This window comes from Lemur catta, chromosome 26, assembly GCF_020740605.2.
Source record: "Lemur catta isolate mLemCat1 chromosome 26, mLemCat1.pri, whole genome shotgun sequence".
Taxonomy (NCBI): domain Eukaryota; kingdom Metazoa; phylum Chordata; class Mammalia; order Primates; family Lemuridae; genus Lemur; species Lemur catta.
Genome location: NC_059153.1, coordinates 1,530,775 through 1,552,441, shown reverse-complemented (window position 1 = coordinate 1,552,441; position 21,667 = coordinate 1,530,775). Strand labels below are relative to the sequence as shown.

The following is a 21,667-nucleotide window of genomic DNA, read 5'->3' as shown; positions in this document are numbered from 1 at the left end:
TCATCGTTGTTATTTGCATTGATTTTGTTTGCCTTGCACGTGGGAAAATAACAGTCGTTTCACACGCGTTTTGAGAAATTACAAAGTCTGTTCCAATTCTGTAGCATCTCTAATCCCAACTTAGTTGATAAATCAAATGGATTTACCATTGACTTTAAGGTAAGAGTAGTTTATAACAATGGTAGTTAGTTTGGATGAGAGAAATGTTTTTACTTATTTTGATCTTGGTTTCTGTTTAAAAATTTTTTTTTCTTTTTCTTCCAATTAGATGGTTATGGAACAAGGAGATTGGCTGATTGGAGGAGATCTTCAAGTCCTGGACCGAATTTATTGGAATGATGGTCTCGATCAGTACCGCCTCACTCCTACTGAGCTAAAGCAGAAGTTTAAAGATATGAATGCTGGTAAGACAGGGACCTAATTATCCATATGGGACTGCCTGGAGAGAAAGTTCTAGAAGTGCCAAGCGCTGAGGTTCCATAAATAAATACAACAGAAGCTTATGGTGTAGGAGAGAAAAACATTAAACAATGACAGAGAAAGTTGCTTAAGAGGAAGTGAATGGATTTCAGATCATGTCAGGATTAGGAAGAAGCGGAGCAGTGAGAACAGAGAGGCTGCAGATGCTGTTCGTGACGCCGTGTCACGTGTGAGGAGGCGCTCCGGGACAGGACTGTGTCGGGCTCCCGCTCTCAGGTCTTTCACACAGAGGTGGGGATGGTGTGCTTCCCTGCTGTACCCGTACTCCCTGTCCCTGCACTGCGACTCCAGCTGCCGTGTCAGGGACTAGCACTGACTGTAGACTGAAAGTCGTCTTTAAGATCTGAAGAAGCTGCAGTACCCTGCAGGCATGCTCCCAGTTAATTTCTGTCCGTGGCAGAGACACTTAAGCCCTGAGTCCCGGTGCTGCTCTCGTTCGTAGTTCCTGTGTAGAAACCAGGTGGTTGTGGTTGTCTTTTTGGGACATACGTGGCCACCAAGCCATATTTGTGGACCAGAAGCCCCTGTTGCCGGGTGACTGCGGAACATCTGGGAAGGAGCGGCCCTGTCGTCAGCTGTGTCCCGTGGTCATTCACAGTGCTGTGTGCAGACTGTCCCCTGCCTCACCGCCTGGCAGTTCCGTGCTTTTCTCTGTAAGGCTCGTGGACATTTGATGAGGGCATTGATGGTATCTGATGCATAGAATTTTATTTTAAAAAGAGAAGTAAGAGGCGTGAGGCTCTTTAAACAGTATCTGACACATAGTAGGAGGTTAAGGTGTCATAACTTCTGTTGTGTGGGCCAAAGCTAGTCTGTCTGTATTTGTGTGAAGGTTCCAGAAAGAACACCTGTTTATCCCTAAGCCCCGCTGTAGTTTGCTGAAATTCGAAGTGATACGAAGTGAAACCAGGTTCAGAACTGGAGGTCTTGGATGGGCTCCACCTTCCTCAGTGCCCACGGCTCCCCCGGCCGCCTCATTGAGCCTCGTTGCCTTCTCGACCCCTTTAGGATATTTGAGGGTATTGGGCCTTCCCCCTTTTTGCAACTCACTCCTCTCCTCTGAATTTGAAGCAAATATTTGGCTTAAATTACCTATGCGGGAACTTTTCTAGTGCTGCACTTGGTGCTTGTCTACACCACACCTCATTCTCTTCTTTCTAGCACGCTTTGGGCCCAGTCATACAGGAATGGATACAATAATGGCAGCCCATTCCTTTTTGCCAGTGTGTGATTTAAGGGTCAGCGTGTCAGTCATTTCTGGCCATTGAGCTATGAGGAGAGGGGCTTCCGAAGAAGATTTTCCTTCCTGGTAAGAAACTGGCTTATGACCAAAAAAATCATCTTTCTTCCTGCTTCCTTCGATGCTGTCGTGTGAGGTTAGTGTTTGGAGTTCCTGCCGCCATTTAAATCACGAGAATCTCGGATGTACTAATTGCGTCCTTACACTGTTTGGAGCTTCTGACCCAACCCTGGAGTCATTTGTCTCCAGATTTGTTATTCGGAGAGATAATATATATCCAAATTATTCAAGACACTTCTAGTCCAGTCTTCTGTTATTTGCAGCCAGAAGCATCTGATAGTTTATAACATGTCGATGTCCGTTTTTTTTTCCGCTGAACAGAAACATATTTAAGGCAGGACTCGCCAACCCCACGTTATTTAATTTTTTGCCAAAATTTGAATTCATATCTGGAATCGATGTTAATAAATACATTGTTGGCACTGTTGAAAGGGGGTCTTATCAAGGAATTATCATTTATAATTGGGGACTTTCATATTACATCTGTTTTGCACTCTTCTCTGCAAGCCAAACGGTTTAAGTCATCGAGAGCATTTGTTGCATGACGAGTGATCGCAGCTTTGTTTAAAGCAGCGGAGAGCCAGTTATTAGCCTTACCCCCAACAACAATTTCGTGGAGTATTATTTTATTTACTTTTCCATTTTATACTGAGGCAAATTAGCCAACGACCAAGGAGATTACTTTGTAGTTCTCCGTCACTCTTTTAGGAAGCCGGTAACAAGTCGTCTACTGATGTGGGCAGGGAGTATTTGTGGGTTGTTTTTTTTTTACTTAGGATTTCTTTTCTACCTCTTCCTCCTCCTTCTCTCAACTTAGAAGTGCTTTGAGACAATGGGTGTGCCCTTGCCCTGTGCACAACATTAATACAGTCAATTGTCTGTTCCTCCACCATTCCGTATCTTGGAAGGATTGACAGGTCTTTGACGTCCACATCAGTGATTGCAAAGTGACACGGTTCCAGGTGGCAGGTTCTATGCATCACTGATGATTGACCAAGATCCTGGAGAGGAAAAATGAATTTCACTGACGCCAAGTAAGAGCCTGTTAGTGTTTCTTCTATGCAGAATATTGGGGTCCTGCTGCTTACAAAGGGGAAACGTTGACACATTGCTTTCAAACTAGTAGGTGCTGGTACAGGGTTGACTAAATCCAATTTGAGAAAGCTTTGTGGAGATTTTTTTTTTTTTTTTTAGACAGAGTCTCGCTCTGTTGCCTTGGCTAGAGTGCCATGGTGTCAGCCTAGCTCACAGCAACCCCAAACTCCTGGGCTCAAGCGATCCTCCTGCCTCAGCCTCCCGAGTAGCTGGGACTACAGGCATGTGCCACCACGCCTGGCTAATTTTTCTATATATATTTTTAGCTGTCCAGATAATTTCTTTCTGTTGTTTAGTAGAGACGGGGTCTCGCTCTTGCTCAGGCTGGTCTCGAACTCCTGACCTCGAGCAATCCCCCCGCCTCAGCCTCCCAGAGTGCTAGGATTACAGGCGTGAGCCACTGCGCCCAGCCTGCTCTCTTTACTTCTACCTGTCACATTTTGTCTACTTATAGAGGTCACCATACTACAGCCCGAAGGCCAGATCTGGCCCACTGACAGTTTTTGGAGATAGAGTTTTATTGGAAAACAGCCACACTTACTGGTTTTTGCACGATAATGGTTGGGTTGAGTAGTTGCAACAGAGATCCCAGCCTGCAAAGCCTGAAATATTCGCTCTGGCTCTTCAAAGAAAAAGTTTTCTTTCGTGTGTGGTGTCGGCAGCTTCCCAGTACTTTCCAGAAGTCAGGGTTATAGATCTCCTGGCCCCTTCCCAGGAACAGGGGAATGGAGGGCCAGGAAGAAGTGGAAATTATCAATGTTAAAATTAACTTTCAGTCATCTTTTAGATCATCTCTCATTTTCAAACGCAGTAGAAATCACAGTCTTAGGTAAAGCAGTCTTAAACTAAACCATAGGAATTATAAGTGAAAAGGCAAATGTTTTTTTACTAATTATGGTCTAACAATCACTGTCCTTCTGCAAATGGGGATAAGAATGTGAGATGTCAATGAAAGTTGCTCTAAATATCAGTGGGCCCGGATGCATGGTTCTTTTTCCATCCTTGATGGAGGAAAATTTAACAGTGATGCATGTTGGGTTTTGCCAGCTGTGACAATATCCTGAGAATGAGCTTCCAATGGATCAGGTACTCATGTGACAGTTTTTCATTCATATAAGTTCTCTGGTGGAAAGACCAGATGTTAGGAATGAAAATATAACCTGGAACAACAGAAAGTTAAAGCCATGTGTAATTCATTGGTAAACAGTTACAAGGGATTGAGAAGATTACAAGTTTAGGAAAGACCTGGTTCTGTTGGAAAATAAATGGGCAGACAGATCAAATGGCCACTGGATTTCTGAGTGGAACTGTTAAAAAGAAATAATTCTATCTGAAAGAAATTTTGGCAATAAAATCCTTTATATGTTGCTACTATGAAGTTTTAATAAAGCATTCATCTTAACTTTATCAAAACATCTCTTGTGGAGCCAAATTAATTCTTTTTGGAAAGAAAGCCTAGATAAATTACTACTGTCTTTGAAATACGTGCATTTGAGACAGGTATTTTTTATGCTTTCTTTTGAACATCCTGTCATATAAATGCTCTTGCTAAATGGTGATTTTACAAAATCATATTTGGCCTGATTGAAGTCTAGAAATGTAGCTGTCATACACCTGAGATGTAATTACCCAAGGGTCCTATGCAAAGGTACTTAGATTTATTAACTGCAGTGTGCTGCTCACCGTGCTAGACACTGTATATTATTTTATCTTCATGACAGTAACTTTACTGTCATCCCCATTTCAAAAGTATAGAAAGTGAAATTCAGTCCTACAAGGCCATGGCCACAACTGGTAGACTATGATTTGAACCCACAAATAACCGTATTCCAAAGCATTGCTTCTTCAGGTACCCCATATATATCTTCTAAAACTTGTTATTATGGAAAATTTCAAACATATACTGCTTATATTTATAATTAAGACAATAATGAGTCCCTGTGTACTCTAACCAGCTTCAACAGTAACTCTTGACTAATCTGTTTCACCTGTGCCCCTTGCCACCCCCCTTCTCCCTCCCCTCCAGTATTAAAGGTAAGGACTTGAAAAAGCCCAACTGCAATACCACTATTGCACCTAAATAATAATGGAAGTTTCTTCATATTTTCAGATATCCAGTTGGTGTTCAGATTTCTAGTAATTTAATAGTTCCTTTTTTTTCTTTTTACGGTGTGTTTGTTTGAATCAGGATGTAAATAAGATCCATACATTGCACTTGGTTATGTCTCCTGTTTTAGTTTTTTACTTTTTTAACTCTTCATTGTAAAATAATTTTACATTTACAGACAGATTATAATAGTACCGCAAGCTCTTGTATATTCTTCACCCGGATGCCACAGACATTAGCGTTGTGCTTTCTTTGCTTTCTCATGCTCACTGTCTTTGAGAGGAAGTTGCAGACATGAAGCCTCATTACCCCTTAATATTTCCACGTGTATTTCCTAAAACTAAGGATAGTCTTCTGCCTAACCCCACACCATGTTCATCAAACTCAGGAAAGTAACATTGATCTAACCCATATATTCCATTTAAATCATGCCATTGTCCTAACAGTGTCCCTTATGACAAAACCAGCAAACAACCAGTCTCTTTCTACCGACCTGTCCTTGTCGGTTCAGGATCTAGGTCATGTGTCTTTAGTCTGCTTCAATCTGGAACAGTCCCTTAGCCTTTATTTTGTCTTTTGCGTTTGTCTTGACGTTATTGTGGAGTACGTGTCATTCATTGTGGTGGTTTCAGTTTGGGTTTATCTGCTGCTGCCTTAGATCAGATTCCGGTTACCGATTTTTGTCAGGAACACGACAGGAGCAAGGCTGTGCTCTCAGTGTGTCATAGTAGGTGGCTCACAGTTTGGGTCTGTCCTATATTATAGATAGAGTGAGCTTTTATCACTCGTTTAATTTATGTTTGCCAGGTTTTTCTGCTGTAAATGTAACAAATTATTTTAAGTATTAACTAATAAGTATTTGGGGGGAGAGACTTTGAGACTCTGAAATATGTCCTTGTCCTCAAACTTTCACCTGCTGCAATACTGCCGGGTGGTGATTTTCCAATTCCATTGTTTCTTCTCCATTTATTACCCGACCCTCTGTCATAAGGTAGAGTTTCTGCTACTCCCTGTTGGTTTGTTCGTTTATTTATTTTATTCTTTATGGGCTCACAGATTCCTGTCCTAGTCGGTGACAGTCCAGTAGTATCACTATTCATTATACTTTGATATTCACCTTGTCCTGGGTTTGGCTGTTGTGACCTTTCGGGGTATCCTTGTCATTCTTTGTGCACTTTGCAGCTTAATGGCACAAAAAGCTGTTCCAAGTCAGGTTTTATTTTCCTCGCCCTAGCCCTAAAAGCAGCCGTTTGCCAAAGAGCCAGGTCCATTTAAATGGGGAATGGTATTTAGAATGCAAAGTTTGGGTTTTAGTTTTGCTTAGTGCCCCTGGGTAGTCATTGCTTGTAGGACCTTTCAGTGGGCAAAACGAAGAAGACATGTGCATATAATGTGCATCCACACACACGTCTACATGCGCTCACGCACATTTGTATCTGTTCTGTTATCTGTCTGCATAGCTGAAAACCATGAGGTCATACTGATATTTTCCATTCTGGTCTATTCTGGCCTTTCTCCTTTCACCGTTTCATGCTTTCTCCTCCAATGAGTTCCCTGGCCCCGTTACCCTCAATGTATTGACACATCTGTGCTCCCTCCCGTGCGTAAGCAGCCTCCCAGTCTCCCAGGCTGTCTTCTCGGCCCTGTCCCTGTTGGCCCCAAGAACCGGTCAGTCTCCTTGGCCCGGGTGCTGCCGACTTGGGCTGGGCCAGACATCTCTCCCTCCCAGAGCGGCGACTCGCGTCAGCCCGGGAGCAGGAGTCCTTAATGCTCAGCCTCGGTGACACTGTGGTTCTCGCTGTTTATAAAGAACGGGCGGCGAACAGTGAAGGGATGAGAGAGGAGAGAACTAAACCGAGTCATGAGATTTAGGCCAGAATCAGAATGGCAGATTAAGTTCAGGCAGTAATCCCCAAATTAAGTAATATTAATACTCTTATGAAGGAATATTAATGTCTTCTGTGTTCAGGAGACATTCTTCATCTGTTCTTTTTTAAAAAACTAGTATGATATAGTCAGGAAGTAAAACTGCTTCTTGATCTTGAGGAGAGGGGAGTTCCAGAGTTCTACTGGAACTTAATGGTCAGAAGAAAGGTTTTGGAATCTTTTATGTCCATATGCAAAAAATGAATTTGCAGTGAATTCAGAAGGATAGAAAAATGTTCAGGTCTGTTCCCTTCCTCCCATCTCAAAGCAGGATAATTGTACATGCTCACAGTGAGAAGAGCTTTTACCAGAAAGTCCCCAAACAATAAATGTTGGCATGGATGTGGAGAGAGGGGAACACTCATACACTCCTGGTGGGACTGCAAACTAGTGCAACCTCTGTGGAAAGCAACATGGAGATACCTCAAAGAGATACAAGTAGAACTACCATTTGATCCAGCAATCCTATTACTGGCATCTACCCAAAGACAAAAAAGACATTCTATAAAAATGACATCTGCACTGGAATGTTTATAGCAGCACAATTCACAATTGCAAAGATGTGGAAACAACCCAAGTGCCCATCAATACATGAGTGGATTAATAAAATGTGGTATATGTATACCATGGAGTTCTACTCAGCCATAAAAACAATGGTGATCTAGCACCTCTTATATTATCCTGGATGGAGCTGGAGCCCATTCTACTAAGTGAAGTACCCCAAGAATGGAAAAACAAGCACCACATGTACTCACCATCAAATTGGTATTAACTGATCAACACTTATGTGCACATATAGTAATAACATTCACTGGGTGTCGGGCAGGCGGGAGGGGGAGGAGGGGATGGGTATTTTCACACCTAATGGCTGCGGTGCACACCGTCTGGGGGATGGAGACGCTTGAAGGTCTGACTCGGGTGGGACAAAGGCAATATACGTAACCTAAACATGTGTACCCCGATAATATGCTGAAATGAGAAAAATAAAAAAATGACTTTCTTGTTCTTTGTACCTGTGTCATATCAGCTGTTTCCTGTGCGGAAACCAGCCCTGTTCATGTATAAAAGGTAACTTGAGAACTTCCAAGAACAGCGGAAAGGCTGTAAGCCTTGGCTGTCACGGGACATGGTGGACGTGGCAGAACAGAAGTTCCTGGTGAAGCAGCCACAGGCCTCCTCCTCTGCCTTTCGTCTGGGTGATGGGAGAGGGTCAGAATGGAGAATAGATAGGAGATGTACTATTTGGCTTAAAAGTTATTAGAGGACAGAGGCTGTTCCTCTGTCTGAGTCAAGCTTGGACCAGCCTGGCAGGATGACATGCCAGGTGTCACGAGGGAATGAAGTACAGAGCTCCGCTAACTGGATTGTCCCTCTGTTCTGGGAAATTCTACGGCAAAGAACCCTGCCTTCTAAAAGGGTCACCTGGTAGGAAGCACCACGTAGGAGTGAAGCCAGGGTTGTGAGCAGGAGATGGAGAGTCAACCGACTTAATTAGTCTAGTAGTTCCCACTGTTTGAGTAACAGCAATGGCCCTCTTAAGGGGTATCGTTGTTGCTAAACTGTGATCCAGAATCCAGGCTTGGATCACAAAACGATCAGGTTCTAGTCAAGGAAAGTGATCAGCATAAATGAGTATATTTGGATAGTAAGTTAGTGTTTGGAACCATAAATACTTCTGCTTTTTGCCTCTCTGTAATAAAGCAGTATCTCAGGTTCTATAGAGGGACTGATCTGGTGGGTAACTGAGGCACAGACCAAGAATTTATATTTTTTATGAGCAGTTGAACTGGGATGTTAGGACCAGAAAATCTAATGATTGTTCTCGTTTCCCATGAATGTAGAATCCACGACATACCCTCAGGCATGTGAGATTAACTCCATGCTGTATACATGTGCTGGGCACGTTGCCCCGAGCACGCATGTGTCTGCTTAATCCTAAGTGTCGCGCTTCAAGAAAGATCACTGACCCTTTGGAAGGTGGTCGGTTAGACGTGTGTTGTTCTCTCTGCAGACGCCGTCTTTGCATTCCAGCTGCGCAACCCCGTGCACAACGGGCACGCTCTGCTCATGCAGGACACCCACAAGCAGCTGCTGGAGAGGGGCTACCGGCGCCCTGTCCTCCTCCTCCACCCCCTCGGCGGCTGGACGAAGGACGACGACGTCCCCTTGATGTGGCGCATGAAGCAGCATGCCGCGGTGCTGGAGGAAGGCATCCTGAACCCCGAGACAACCGTGGTGGCCATCTTCCCGTCCCCCATGATGTACGCTGGGCCAACCGAGGTAGACGCTCTCTAGATTCCGGTTTTCACTGCGGCAGTGTTAAGGCCACTCCCAGTAACACAGCTGGTGTCCCCAGAAGACCTGTTGATTTTCCTCGGACGCCTAGGCTGACTCCAAACATTCAGCCCACCTGGAGGCTGTCCTGCCCCGTCAGGGATGTTCCCTAGAGGCACCCCTCAGAGAGGGGAGACGGGGAGAAGTTTCTCTTGCTCTTACTGTGGGTCTTGGTCCCGGTTGTGAAAGAGGGAACGCTGCCTGCAGACAGGGCTGGGTGAGGCTGGGAAGGAGTGTCGCAAGCTCCTCTTCTGACGACCGGCTGTGTTACGGGTCCAGCTCTGACACCACTGATCTCTTCCTTTATCTAAGTCCTAGGTCATTCTCCCCAAGGGACAGATTTGGTCTGATGTTTGCTTCTGTGAATTTTGGAAAGGCTAAAGGGATTTCGGTGTGAAGAAAAGCATGGTGCCTTTAAAAAAAAAACATCGGCCAGGCGCGGTGGCTCACGCCTGTAATCCTAACACTCTGGGGAGGCCGAGGCAGGAGGATCGCTCAAGGTCAGGAGTTCCAGACCAGCCTGAGCAAGAGCGAGACCCCGTCTCTACTAAAAATAGAAAGAAATTATATGGACAGCTAAAAATATATACAGAAAAAATTAGCCGGGCATGGTGGTGCATGCCTGTAGTCCCAGCTACTCAGGAGGCTGAGGCAGGAGGATCGCTTGAGCCCAGGAGTTGGAGGTTGCTGTGAGCTAGGCTGATGCCACGGCACTCTAGCCCGGGCAACAGAGTGAGACTCTCTCTCAAAAAAAATAAAAAAAAAACATCCAGGGGACATTCCTCATGTGTTCTTTTGTGAAGGACTGCAGCATGATGGGGTCAGGAAGTTAAAGTGCTTCTCCACACTGGCTGTGCCGTGGGGTCCTGGAATTCTACTTCACAGTCACTGGGGCGTTTGAGATCTCTCGATACCCATATATAAAGAAGAGGGCTCAATTACGTTGTAGCTTCAAGGCAGAGTAGGCTTTCAGAAAATATTTGTTGTATAAGGAACTTGCTTAAAGACAGTAAGGGGCAAAGCTAGGACTCAAATCTAGGATGTCCTGACTCTAAAGTCTGTGTTCTTAACCAGATACACCATCACTGAAGGCTGATTTACGTTCTCTTGTTTAAAGCATATTAACTTTTCAGTAGGTTGTAAGTTGACTCATACAACAGGCATTCTTGGAAGAGGTACATGTATTTTATTTATTCATACCTGTTAAATTTAAAAAGTCTTCTCATAGGAAAAACATTCATTAAAATGTAAATTGAAATTATTCCGGTCTCCTGCAGGAGAATGTTGACTCCATGTTTGATCTGTTTACATTTAATTTACACATACGACCTCTAGAAGTGGTCAGAGAGGCAATTTTCTGGTAATTTTACAAGACTTCAAATTAGAACTGGCCATTTACCAGCATGTTCTGTGACTCATACTGGTGCTTAATTTTTATGGGCTTTAGTTTCCTTTTTCATTTTAAAAAGGCAAAAGGAATTGGATTAAATAATCTGAGCTTCCTTACATATTAAAATTAAGCCATACATTCCCAGTTTATCAACTTTTTGGTACTTGAATGATAGACATGAATATTTAATGAACAAATTAAGTTCACTTAAGTTCAGAGAACTTAGACTGTCTTTTTAATTTTTTTAATTTAAAAAATGTTTTTCTTTAGAGCTGGGGCCTGGGCCAGACTGGATTGCTGTGGGGAGATCATAGCTCACTGTAGCCTCGAACTCCTGGGCTCAAGCGATCCTCCTGCCTCAGCCTCCCGAGTAGCTGGGACTACAGGCATGCGCCACCATGCCCGGCTAATTTTTTCTATATATATTTTTAGTTGTCCAGATAATTTTTATTTCTATTTTTAGTGGAGACGGGGTCTCGCTCTTGCTCAGGCTGGTCTCGAACTCCTGACCTCGCACGATCCTCCCGCCTCGGCCTCCCAGAGTGCTGGGATTACAGGCATGAGCCACCACGCCGGGCCCAGTAGACTTTTTTAACCTGTTAAAGTATCATGGAGGCAAGTTCCTAAGTCCTAAGTGTCCATACAGCTCAGTGGACTTCACAGCGAGCCCACCCTGATCACAGCACCCAGATGCGGGGCCAAGAAACAGAACACTCCCATCAGCCCAGAAGTTTCTGTCAGTTGCTGCAGTTGCTTCCCTCCGAGGGTCAACCGCTGTCCTCACTTCTAACCTCATAGCTTAGATTTTGAACTGTGTAAGTGACATCTAGCAGTTGTGTAAAACTATACACACAGGCACATACACATTTACGTGTCTAAGTAACTAATACATGTATATATACATCCATACATGTTTATGCTGTTTGAGGGGTTTTGGGGTTTTTTTTGGTCTAATTTTGTTTCCAGTTTCCCAAGATGATACATTTAAACTTGTTGACATTTCCTACCAATAGACAATGATTATATAAAAAGCATATGTATTTATTATCCATTTGCTACTTTTAAGTACTTGGTCATAAAAAATAGTTCTCTCAGATGAAAACTGTAATTCTAGGTCCAGTGGCATTGCAGAGCGCGGATGGTTGCAGGCGCCAATTTCTACATCGTTGGGCGAGACCCCGCTGGCATGCCTCACCCAGAAACGGGGAAGGATCTTTATGAGCCGACTCACGGTGCCAAAGTGCTGACAATGGCCCCTGGTCTGATCACCCTGGAAATCGTTCCCTTTCGGGTTGCAGCTTACAACAAGAGGAAGAAGCGTATGGACTACTATGACTCTGAACAGTAAGTTCTCCATTCTCTGCACCGATCTGTAAAAGACGGTGGCCTTAGCTAGTCCCAGGGCTCTAGTGTATTGTCTTATCTTTACAACTGTGCTAATGACAGGCTTTGCTGCACCCATTTCAGAGAAAGGCAAACTCAGGAAAAAACTAAATTCTCAATATTCTAGAAGTTAGAGGTACAAAAGAAATTGAATCTAGTTTCATAGTTCATGGTTTCAGGAATTTTGTTTTGAGGTCTTTAGGAAATGGAAGTATTGACATTTCTCTGTTTACCGTATCTGCTGGAGCTTACTGAGCATAAAAAGTCATCCAAGGACTTAGTGATGCTTACTCTGGTTAGCCCAGGGCATCTGTGTATGGAGAGAGTTGAGCTGATAGTTGTGCAATCACTGTATGACAGGTACTGGCCTAATTGTTTACAAGTATTAAATTATCTACAGGTTGAGCACTCCTTATCTGAAATGCTTGAGATCGGAAATATTTCAGATTTTGGAATATTTGTGTGTGTGTGTGTATATATATACATATAAAATGAAATATCTTGGGGATGGGACCCAAATCTAATCTTGAAATTCATTTATTTCATATATTCCTTATACATATAGCCTGGAGTCAATTTTATACAGCATTTTTAATAATTTTGTGCATGAAATAAAATTTGTGTATGTTGTACCATCAGAAAGCAAGTGTAAAAGGACTCCTGACTGTTCCTTATGGCCTAGGTGTGGAATTCGAGAAAGGAACCATTCTAGTCTGCATTTTCTGAAGATCTGAAATGTGGCCCAGATCAGTATACTTCTAAACCACACCAGGAGAAGAATCTGTAACAAACTAAAACATTTTTACCTGTGTACAAAATCAGGTTTGCCAACATTCAGAAATAGTTCTAAATCATGTGGGGATTTTTTGTGTTAAAAAATTAAAAAAAAAATATATCCATATATATAGATATATATTTATGTGCGTGTGTGTATATATATGTACACACACACTCTGATTTTACTGTCTAAAAAATGCAGCTGTAAAAGTGGCGTGCTGAAAGTTGTAAATAGAATTTTTCTACCAAAGGGATTCTTTAGAAGCTTTAAAAAAGCAGAATTTTAAGCAAAACAAAAGCAACTATAATAGACTTTGAACTGGTTTATCACAAAAGGTGATTGAAACCTTTACATTGATTATTAAGGAAAGGAAAAAAAAAGTTTTGGGTATAGTTCTGCCCTTTTGTGGTTAAAATTATGTAAGTCACCATGAAAGGTTGTCATTTATTTAGTCTGGGGAGAGGCCTACACATTTGTAATTCTTTTAAAAGCCTCCCCACCCCAAAGCCCCCAAAGGGAGGGTAGCATTGTCTTCCTACAAATCCGTAAGGCATACAGTGTCAGATGGAATGCTAGCCCCGACAACCTTTTGCATCTTTCCTAGCGTGTGAATTATTTGTTTGTGTACAAGAGATTATGAGCAAATCTTGTTCTGAGAGTTACGATTAACTGCCTCAGATCACCTATATAATGGCAAGGGAGAGCAAGGAGAGAGAAATAAAATCATTTTGCTGGTGGCTGAATACTTAACACTTAGGTGAGTTTCCATTTTGATGAGTTAAGAAAACAAAACCAAATTAAAACAAATTAAAAAGAGTTGAGGTTTTTTTTCCTTTTTTTTTTTTTTTTTTTTTTTTACACTTCTTGTGCTGGTATGTTTCATTGCTGTGGTCTCTTTGCATGATCGGTTGGTTTAATCACACGCAGGACCCTAAAACCCAAATGTATGTAGTTGACTGATGTGCTAATAAGCCCTTGATAACTTTGATGTTTTGTTAAATCTGTGTGGTATTGCTTTAAGTCTCTCTTTTAATCATTCAAAAGCTAAATAATTACATCAGTTCTCATAAGATTTTCCAAAGATGAATTCTATATCAGTTGCATGAGTGGCTCATTTCCTTGGAATTTTTTTGGGTTACCAAATCTTAATAAGTTATAACTTGGGAAGCCTTAAAACTGCCTTAGTTTTCTAACTTTGTGTTCAGATATAACTAAGTTGGTGGGAATATGTTGGAAAATGATTAAAATTTTGTGGAAAGGCGATAGTCTTTGATGTAGTGACAAAATACCATTATTAATTATGCACATATGAGGTTGTCTTACTTTCGATTAATGGACGTTACTCAATGCTAGCTTTTATGTAATTAATGATTTTGTAGCTTTTGATTTGATTAAATACCAGTGTAAGACAAGGGTTGGGGGGGAAAAAACAAACTTCATGAATGTTTCAGGGAAGATATTATTGATAGGAATTACGATAAAAATCATCTGTTTATATTTAAGAAGTTAAGGGGGTTCATATTAGCTGTAATAGGAACTCAAGGAAATTTAGTTTTAGGACCACAAGATTAAAGCTCATTCTTTCAGATATTACAAACAAACTTTTAGAGGTAATTCAGTTATCTTATTGGTATTTTTTTTCCTCCTTTATGAAGTAAATCTTTGTATTTGAGTAGATAAATGCAAAATTATTCAGATTACTGAAATAGCAAACTCAAAGAACAGTACACATGAGTGAGAGTGCCTTGTGGAAGTGGGTAAATGAAAGGATAGGAACTCAATGTTTGTTGTCTGGTTATTTCCACATTTTCAATAGAGTATTGCTTTTATGCTTTTAATGCTAGAGTATACCTTAAGTCATGTACTATCAGTGCCATTTTTAAAACGCTCCAGTTGTGGCATCCTTAAAGGCCTTTTCAGATGTTTCCCTTCTTTTACATATTTTTCCTGGGAGAGCTCATCTACTCTGGTTTCTGTGTGGGGGACTCTTCAACCTATACTTCAGTGTTTCCCAGTTGCTAACTGTGTTAGTTTTCTGTTACTGTGTGACGAATCAACGCAAACTTAGTGGTTTAAAACAACACCTGCTTATTACTCACACTGGGTTCTTTAGGTCAGAAGACTGGGTGGGCTTGACAGGCTTCTCTGGCCAGCTGGGCTCTGGTCTGAAGGCTCTGGAAAGACTCCACTTTCAGGCTGATCCTTGTTAGCAGAATTCAGGTCCTTGCAGTTGTAAGACTGAGGTCCCTGTCTTCTTGCTGCCTGATGGCTGAGGATTGCTCTCTGCCCCCGCAGGCTACTTTAGGTCCTTCCTTGGGGCCCCCTCATGTCAGCAATAGAACCTCCCCCAGGTTGAATCACGCTAATGCTTCAGATCTCTGACTTCCCCTCTGCTGCCAGCTGGGAACATGCTTTGTTCTTAAAGGGCTCCAGTGATTGGCTTATCCACCCAGAGAATTTTCCTATTTCAAAGTCAACTGATTAGTAAATTTAGTTCCATCTGCAAAGTCCCTTTTGCTGTGCAACAAGATCTCATGATAGTTAACATCAGGGAGCACAGGTCACTGGGGCCGTGTTAGAATAATGTCTACCACATCAGTGGACATTTCTGTTTAGATGTCTTCATAATACTGAGAATGTCCAAAACTACCTTTACCAAATATTTCCAAATCCTAAATTTCTTTAGTTACTTTTTCTTCCTAAGGGATACCATTTTCCAAAACTCTTTGGAAATGTGTTATTTCTCTCTGTGTGACCTCCTGTCTTTAAAGGCATTGTTCCGGAAGCAGCACCCCGAGACATCAGTGGGGGTGCTCAGAGCAGTCCACAGTAGCCTTATGAGAGGGGAGGGTTAATACAACCAAAGTTTAGCCATAAATCTCAGACCAGATCATTTTATTTGGATGATTGGGCATCTGAAAGCTTCTGGGTTTAGCTTTCTGAAAGTTCGGGTACAGTCTTGAGTAATCAGAGGCTTCTTTCAGAAGTAGATGAAAAGTGATGCACCTTCTCCCAGTTGAAAGCACAGAAGCCCCAAATTTTGCACAGCAAAGTATTTATAGATGCCTTTGAAACTGTCCACTGGCACTCAGCTAAAGACCCCTGTTCCACACTGGGGAAAATGATAGATTTCATGACCCCTTATGGTAAAGGAAATTGAGTTTCTTCTGCAGTACACTTCAGGGAAACCCTGGAAATTCATTAATTGACTGAATGATAGGAGCTGTTCTCTAGCCTTTATATTTAAGACTGGGGTGCTGGGAGGAAAACATGATGAATTTTAAGGACTTGGGTTAATTAGAGTCTAGATAATTACATTTTTCATGTATGTCAATTGGTCTTTGGTTTGAAAATAAAAAATTTTAAATTTGTCATATATGATGTTAACCAATGCTTTGTAGTCCCTGCAAAGAAAGCCATAAATGTTTATTTTGTTTTGAGAACTTTTAACCCCAGTCTTAAGAATTCTTAGTGTTTTGATGCATACATATGACCTACTTTCAAGTTAGATAAAAAGTTAATTAGACTTAAAATAGTCAATTAGATTTACTTATAAATGACCACTGTTATTTTTAGTTCTGTCAAACAAGGAATTCCCTTTTGCTTCTCTGAATTGCTCATTGTCTAGTTAGCATTTTTTAAAAAGCTGGTCTAATTGAATATGAACCTTCAAAAGACACACTGGAGGGCCATCTGCTGACCCCGGCTCTTCTCCGTGTGAACAACTTGTTTTGGTGGCTCTGATAGCCACATGTGTGGAATGAGGGACGGCAGATGGTTGTCGAGATTTAAAATCTTCAACAAGTGGCCAAGAGTCATTGTACTTCGGAGTCAGTCAAGATGCTGGCCGCATGTGGTTAGTGTGTGATTTAGAATTTCACATAGTCTGCTGATGTTGGGTTTTCCCCCTTCCTGCTGCTCTAACCTCTTCCCTTTTGTTTTTTTAACAACTAGCATTCTGTCTGCTGTAGATTATAAGAATTGGTAACCAAGTGGTCTTGGGAAGTAAAAATCCAGACATAATGATGCTTCTTTTTCCAGGTGCCATGGAAGATTGGTTAACTAGTATAATGAAATAGCCCTAATCAGAATTGCTTTGTAGTGAAAACCTAAGGTCCTTTATTTAGTAGCTTTTTCTGCTTCTGGCAGATTCCTGATTACTCACAGGTAAAGTTCAGAGCTAATTTTAGATCATTCAAGAAATTCCTCATCTTTTATTTGACTTAGTTATTTCTATAAAATAATATCCATTTAAAGATGCACTTGTGAAGAATATCTCATTGTATAACAGATGGTGACTCTTGCGTCAGTTCCCTGAACCTCGATTCTGATACAAAGTAAGATCCTTTCTGTGGCAGAGAGAGAAACACAGGCAGGAGGCAGAGGGAAATGTGTTTTCTGTAGCCAGGGTGGAGTGGAGCCGCCGCCATGTGGAAGCGGAAACTCCCACTTCATGGGATGAAGCAGTGCTTGTGGCATGCGGGCAGATGGAGTGTGAAATAGCTTCAGGAAAAGAGGTGCCCAGGGACCTTGGTTTAAAAATGCAATTTCAGAAGGAATGCCGGCAAACTTCTGGATTTCAGACAGTTTGGCATTCGGGGGAAAGAAAGGACGTTAACAGGTCTGGCTTTTTTCCTTTAATCAAAAAGTTAAGGCAGAGTCATTCAGCAAGCTGCTCTTAACTTCTTTCTCATTGCCGTCGAGGACAAGCACTTCATGCGTGTTTCTTTTTTTGAAACCTAGGTTAAAATATACATGGGAAGAAAGCTTTAGGGTCGTGCTTTTCCTCAGTGAAGCTGATTTAGGGAGCTGTAAGTGGACCTGCTAAGAAACTGACACATTCAGTCAGTATTTTGTCAAATGATTCTCAGCTAAACTAATTTTCGATTTTATGTCAGGTTGGAGCAATTATTTTTAGATACAACTGGAACTGTATCTGGATCCCTCTGTAGCCACTCAGCTCCCTCGACCTCCTTTCTGGCCTCTGCTTGCTAAGCCCCGTACGGAGGTGTAACTCTGGCCTGGAGATAAAGTCAGCTGTGCTGGTGGATTCTACTGTGAATTCTTTCCCGTGCACGTTCCTACTGCCCTCAGAAGGCAACCTGGCACCATCTTTGTGGAGAAGGCTGAGACCACCGCGCATTAACCACCGAACTTTTTCTAACTCTAAATCATCACACTCTCTCTTCACTTTTAAAATTATTGAAAATCACTTTGGATAGAGATTTTTTAAAATAACTTTTTACTCATTATGAAAATTATTGATAATAATTTGATATTATTTGCTTTTGATAATGATAATTGATAAAAAATCATTATTGTAGAAAACTTCAGAAAACATGATGAATAGTGTGGTGTGTTTTGCTCATTGACAAATGTGAAATCAGACTGATGCTCACAAATACTATGTTTTATCCAAGTTAGTTTTCATTAAGCTTGTTTAATATAAACAGAACGAACAAATGCTTTTTAAAAATTGCACTATCGGCCGGGCGCGGTGGCTCATGCCCGTAATTCCTAGCACTCTGGGAAGCCGAGACAGGAGGATTGCTTGAGCTCAGGAGTTCGAGACCAACCTGAGCAAGAGGAGAGAACCCTGTCTCTACTGAAAATAGAAAAATTAGCCAGGCATGGTGGCGCATGCCTGTAGTCCCAGCTACTCAGGAGGCTGAGGCAGGAGGATCGCTTGAGCCCAGAACTTTGAGGTTGCTGTGAGCTAGGCTGACAGAATGAGACTCTGTCTCAAACAAAACAAAACAAAAAAACCAAACAACAAAAAAATTGCACTATAAGTTTCTAAAATTGTGAAATAATTTTCTTTTTCCCCCCCCTCTCTTTCAGCCATGAAGACTTTGAGTTTATTTCAGGAACGAGAATGCGCAAACTTGCCCGAGAAGGCCAGAAACCCCCCGAAGGTTTCATGGCTCCCAAGGCTTGGACTGTGCTGACGGAATACTACAAATCCTTGGAGAAGGCTTAAGCCATTAACCCAGTGATGCTACCTCTGATGCTTCACTGGGAGGCAAGAGGGGACCACATTAGTCACTGTCGGCATTTATCCGTGGTGGTGTCTGTCCGGATGTGCTTCCTAAAAACAGACCGTTTTCCTTAACCGGCGTCAGTTTGCATCTGCCTTATGACTTCTGTTTTGAACTAGTGTAACACGCTGCTGGTTTTAATGTATCTCTTCTGCTTATTATAGTTGTATTCCTACAATACGATTTTAAAATTTTGTCTTTTTATATTATATTTATGCTTCTGTTTCATGATTTTTTCAAGCTGTTATATTAGTTATAACCAACAGTACACACATTGAATCTCACTTTTCATTCTTTAAAGAAAGAAAAAAAAAAGACTAAACAATAAACTTGGCTAGACCTTGTTTTGGGAATTTAACAAGACATCTGTAGCAAGTAGATTTTTTTTCTACATTGAAAATAGAAGCTGCTTCCTTTCATCCTTCCAATCAGCTATTGATCTTTCAACTGTTATAATCTAAAATATTCTTATGATCTGTGTAAGTTCTGAATGAATTTCTTTATTCAATAAAATTAATTTTTTGGCTTCTTATTTATGTGATACTTTTTATATTGCTTTGTTTACACACACCCCTTCCTCCTTGTGAAAAAGTTTCTCATGCGGGAGCAAAAATACAGGCATTTTTTATTACGGGAATCTAACACTTCGTTCCTTACGTGTGTTACATCGTGAAATTTTGGATAGCAGTAGCCTGTGTTCCATCATTTGAAGTGGGAAAATAATAAAGCATTCTTAGTTCATCTAAAAACTCAACCAGTTTTACCAAGTATCTCTCCAATATTCTTAAATACGTACGTAACAATCCACCAAGGATTTGGAATATAGGTGGAGTAAGTACTGCTTTAGTTAGGAAAAACTAGCTTATGTTGTAGAAATAATCTCTAAATCACAGGGGATTAAAATAAAGGAGATTTAATTCCTCTTTACGCCTTGTGATCCACACGGTTGACAGATTCTGTTTGCCTTAGTCATTCAGGGTGTGGTTCTACCACCTTATGCTACTATGTCAGCAGGAGGTGTCAGAGGAAAAGAGCATAAACAGCACACACCACCTCTTAAGTGCTTTGGCTCAGAAGGGACCAACATCACCAGCTAGTTCCCTGGGCAGAACAGGTCACAGAGCCCCCACTCACATGTACGGACTGTTAAGAAATGTCAACTTCCACGGGTCCAGGAAGGCAAGGAGACCGGAAATATTGGTGACCATCAGCAGTGAGTACCAGACTGGCCATTCTGTTCTCTGTATTGGAGACGGGGAGTAGCGATCCATTGTCTCAAGGAGCTCGTGGACACACACCAGCGATTGTAACGGTGTTAGAAGGGGAACAATAGATGCATTTAGAATTCACCGATGAACAGTGGTGGAGCAGGAGGAGGAATAAACTAGGTTTAGGAGGTGGCATTACAGGTAACAGGTGAGAAGAGGTAAGAAATGATTCACAGCCGTGGTGGGAATCCCGGGCTGAGTTTTCTGCGACGAGTGCTTGTTTGCTGCGTAGACGAGGTGGGGAAGCACACTCCAAGGAAACCAGGGCGGGGGCGAGGCTTCCCTCCCGCACCTCAACTGCCAGCTCCCCTGCACCCCGAGACCGGAGGGCGCCCACAGTTTGCTAAGTGCAAACGGGCAGCACCCAACAGCGCTGGAAGTCGGCGCCGCGCGGAACCCCACCCGCCGCCCACAATCGGGGCTGGAACCGACGGAACAGACACGCCACAGACCAGGAGACTAACCCAGAATCCCCACCCCCCACCCCCGTTCCAGGCGGAACACTGGAAGGTTCCACCGCCAACGCGCGGCTCGCCCTTCCCCGCGGCTCCTCCCCTGCCGGCCTCGAGCTCTGAGACGGTGCAGATACCCGGATGGAGTCTTTGCTTCCCCTGGCGAGGTCCCGGAGGAAGGTGTTGACACTGTCAGCCATGTCCTCATCACCCAAACTGTCAGCTGCACAAACGCGAGACGAGCACCCCCCCCCCCCCCAAAAAAAAATCTCTCTTCAGGAAGGACGCGCGGCTCTGCCTCAGCCAGGTGCTCGGCGCCAGCTGCGCCCCCACTGCGCATGCCCGCCCACGTGGCACGCACACTGCGCATGCCCGGCCACGTGGCACGCACACTGCGCATGCCCGGCCACGCGACGCCCACACTGCGCATGCCCGGCCTCGCGGCGTCCTCACTGGATCTCTCCCGCCAAGCGGTGGCCGTGAGACGCTCAGCTGTCCCCTGTGCGGTGGAATTGGAACGTGTCCCCTCCGCCGCCGGGGGGACGACGGCACTGAGGACGTACCGAGAGCAATTTCGCGGGCGTGGAGTGGCGCGAAGCCTGCTGCGTGAGAACGCGGCGGCCACCGCAGACCCACCGGGACGGGCCCGGGTCCCCAGGGCGGCGGTGAGAGGTGAGTGGCGACTTCGGTGACTTCGGCCTTGACGCGCGCGAGCGGAGAGGGGGCTGGGGAGGCAGGTGCGGGACGCTGTCAGGCCGGGGTCGGGGGCAGGCGGAGGAGGCGGCGGGGCGGGGACGGTGCCTGCGGCTCTGGCTGGTTCTTTGGTGGCCTCGTGCGTGTCGCTGCGGTGTTCGCTCACGCGGGCGCCTTCGACACGAATCCGGCAAAACGCGGGTTGTTGCCTTTGCTGCAGTTGCGGGCGCCGGATGCGTCTGCTTTTGGGGTCCGGGCCGCTCTGGAGGCCGCGCGGTGGGGCGCCCCGCGTGTCCCCGACACGCCCCGGCCGGCGCTGGCTTCGCCTGTGAAACCGCAGGTGGCTCGTCTCGTCTGGAGTCTCGGGACTTGGCAGGAAGCGCCCCGAGATAACCCGGATGCGAGTCGCCGCGGGCCGCGTGC

The 21,667-nt window shown here is 43.5% G+C and overlaps 1 protein-coding gene across 5 annotated transcripts in view; it reads left to right on the top strand.

Moving 5' to 3' along the window:
• PAPSS1 (3'-phosphoadenosine 5'-phosphosulfate synthase 1) overlaps window positions 1–19,363 on the top strand; it is a 55,242-nt gene extending 35,879 nt beyond the window's left edge. For all 5 annotated transcript variants that reach the window (XM_045537428.1, XM_045537429.1, XM_045537426.1 and 2 more), the window contains 4 exons: window positions 269–404; window positions 8,920–9,188; window positions 11,747–11,976; window positions 18,635–19,363. In XM_045537428.1, the coding sequence (XP_045393384.1) occupies window positions 269–404; window positions 8,920–9,188; window positions 11,747–11,976; window positions 18,635–18,773 (774 nt within the window). In that variant the 3' untranslated portion in view covers window positions 18,774–19,363. The remainder of the gene's footprint in view (window positions 1–268; window positions 405–8,919; window positions 9,189–11,746; window positions 11,977–18,634) is intronic.
• Window positions 19,364–21,667: the final 2,304 nt, after the last annotated feature.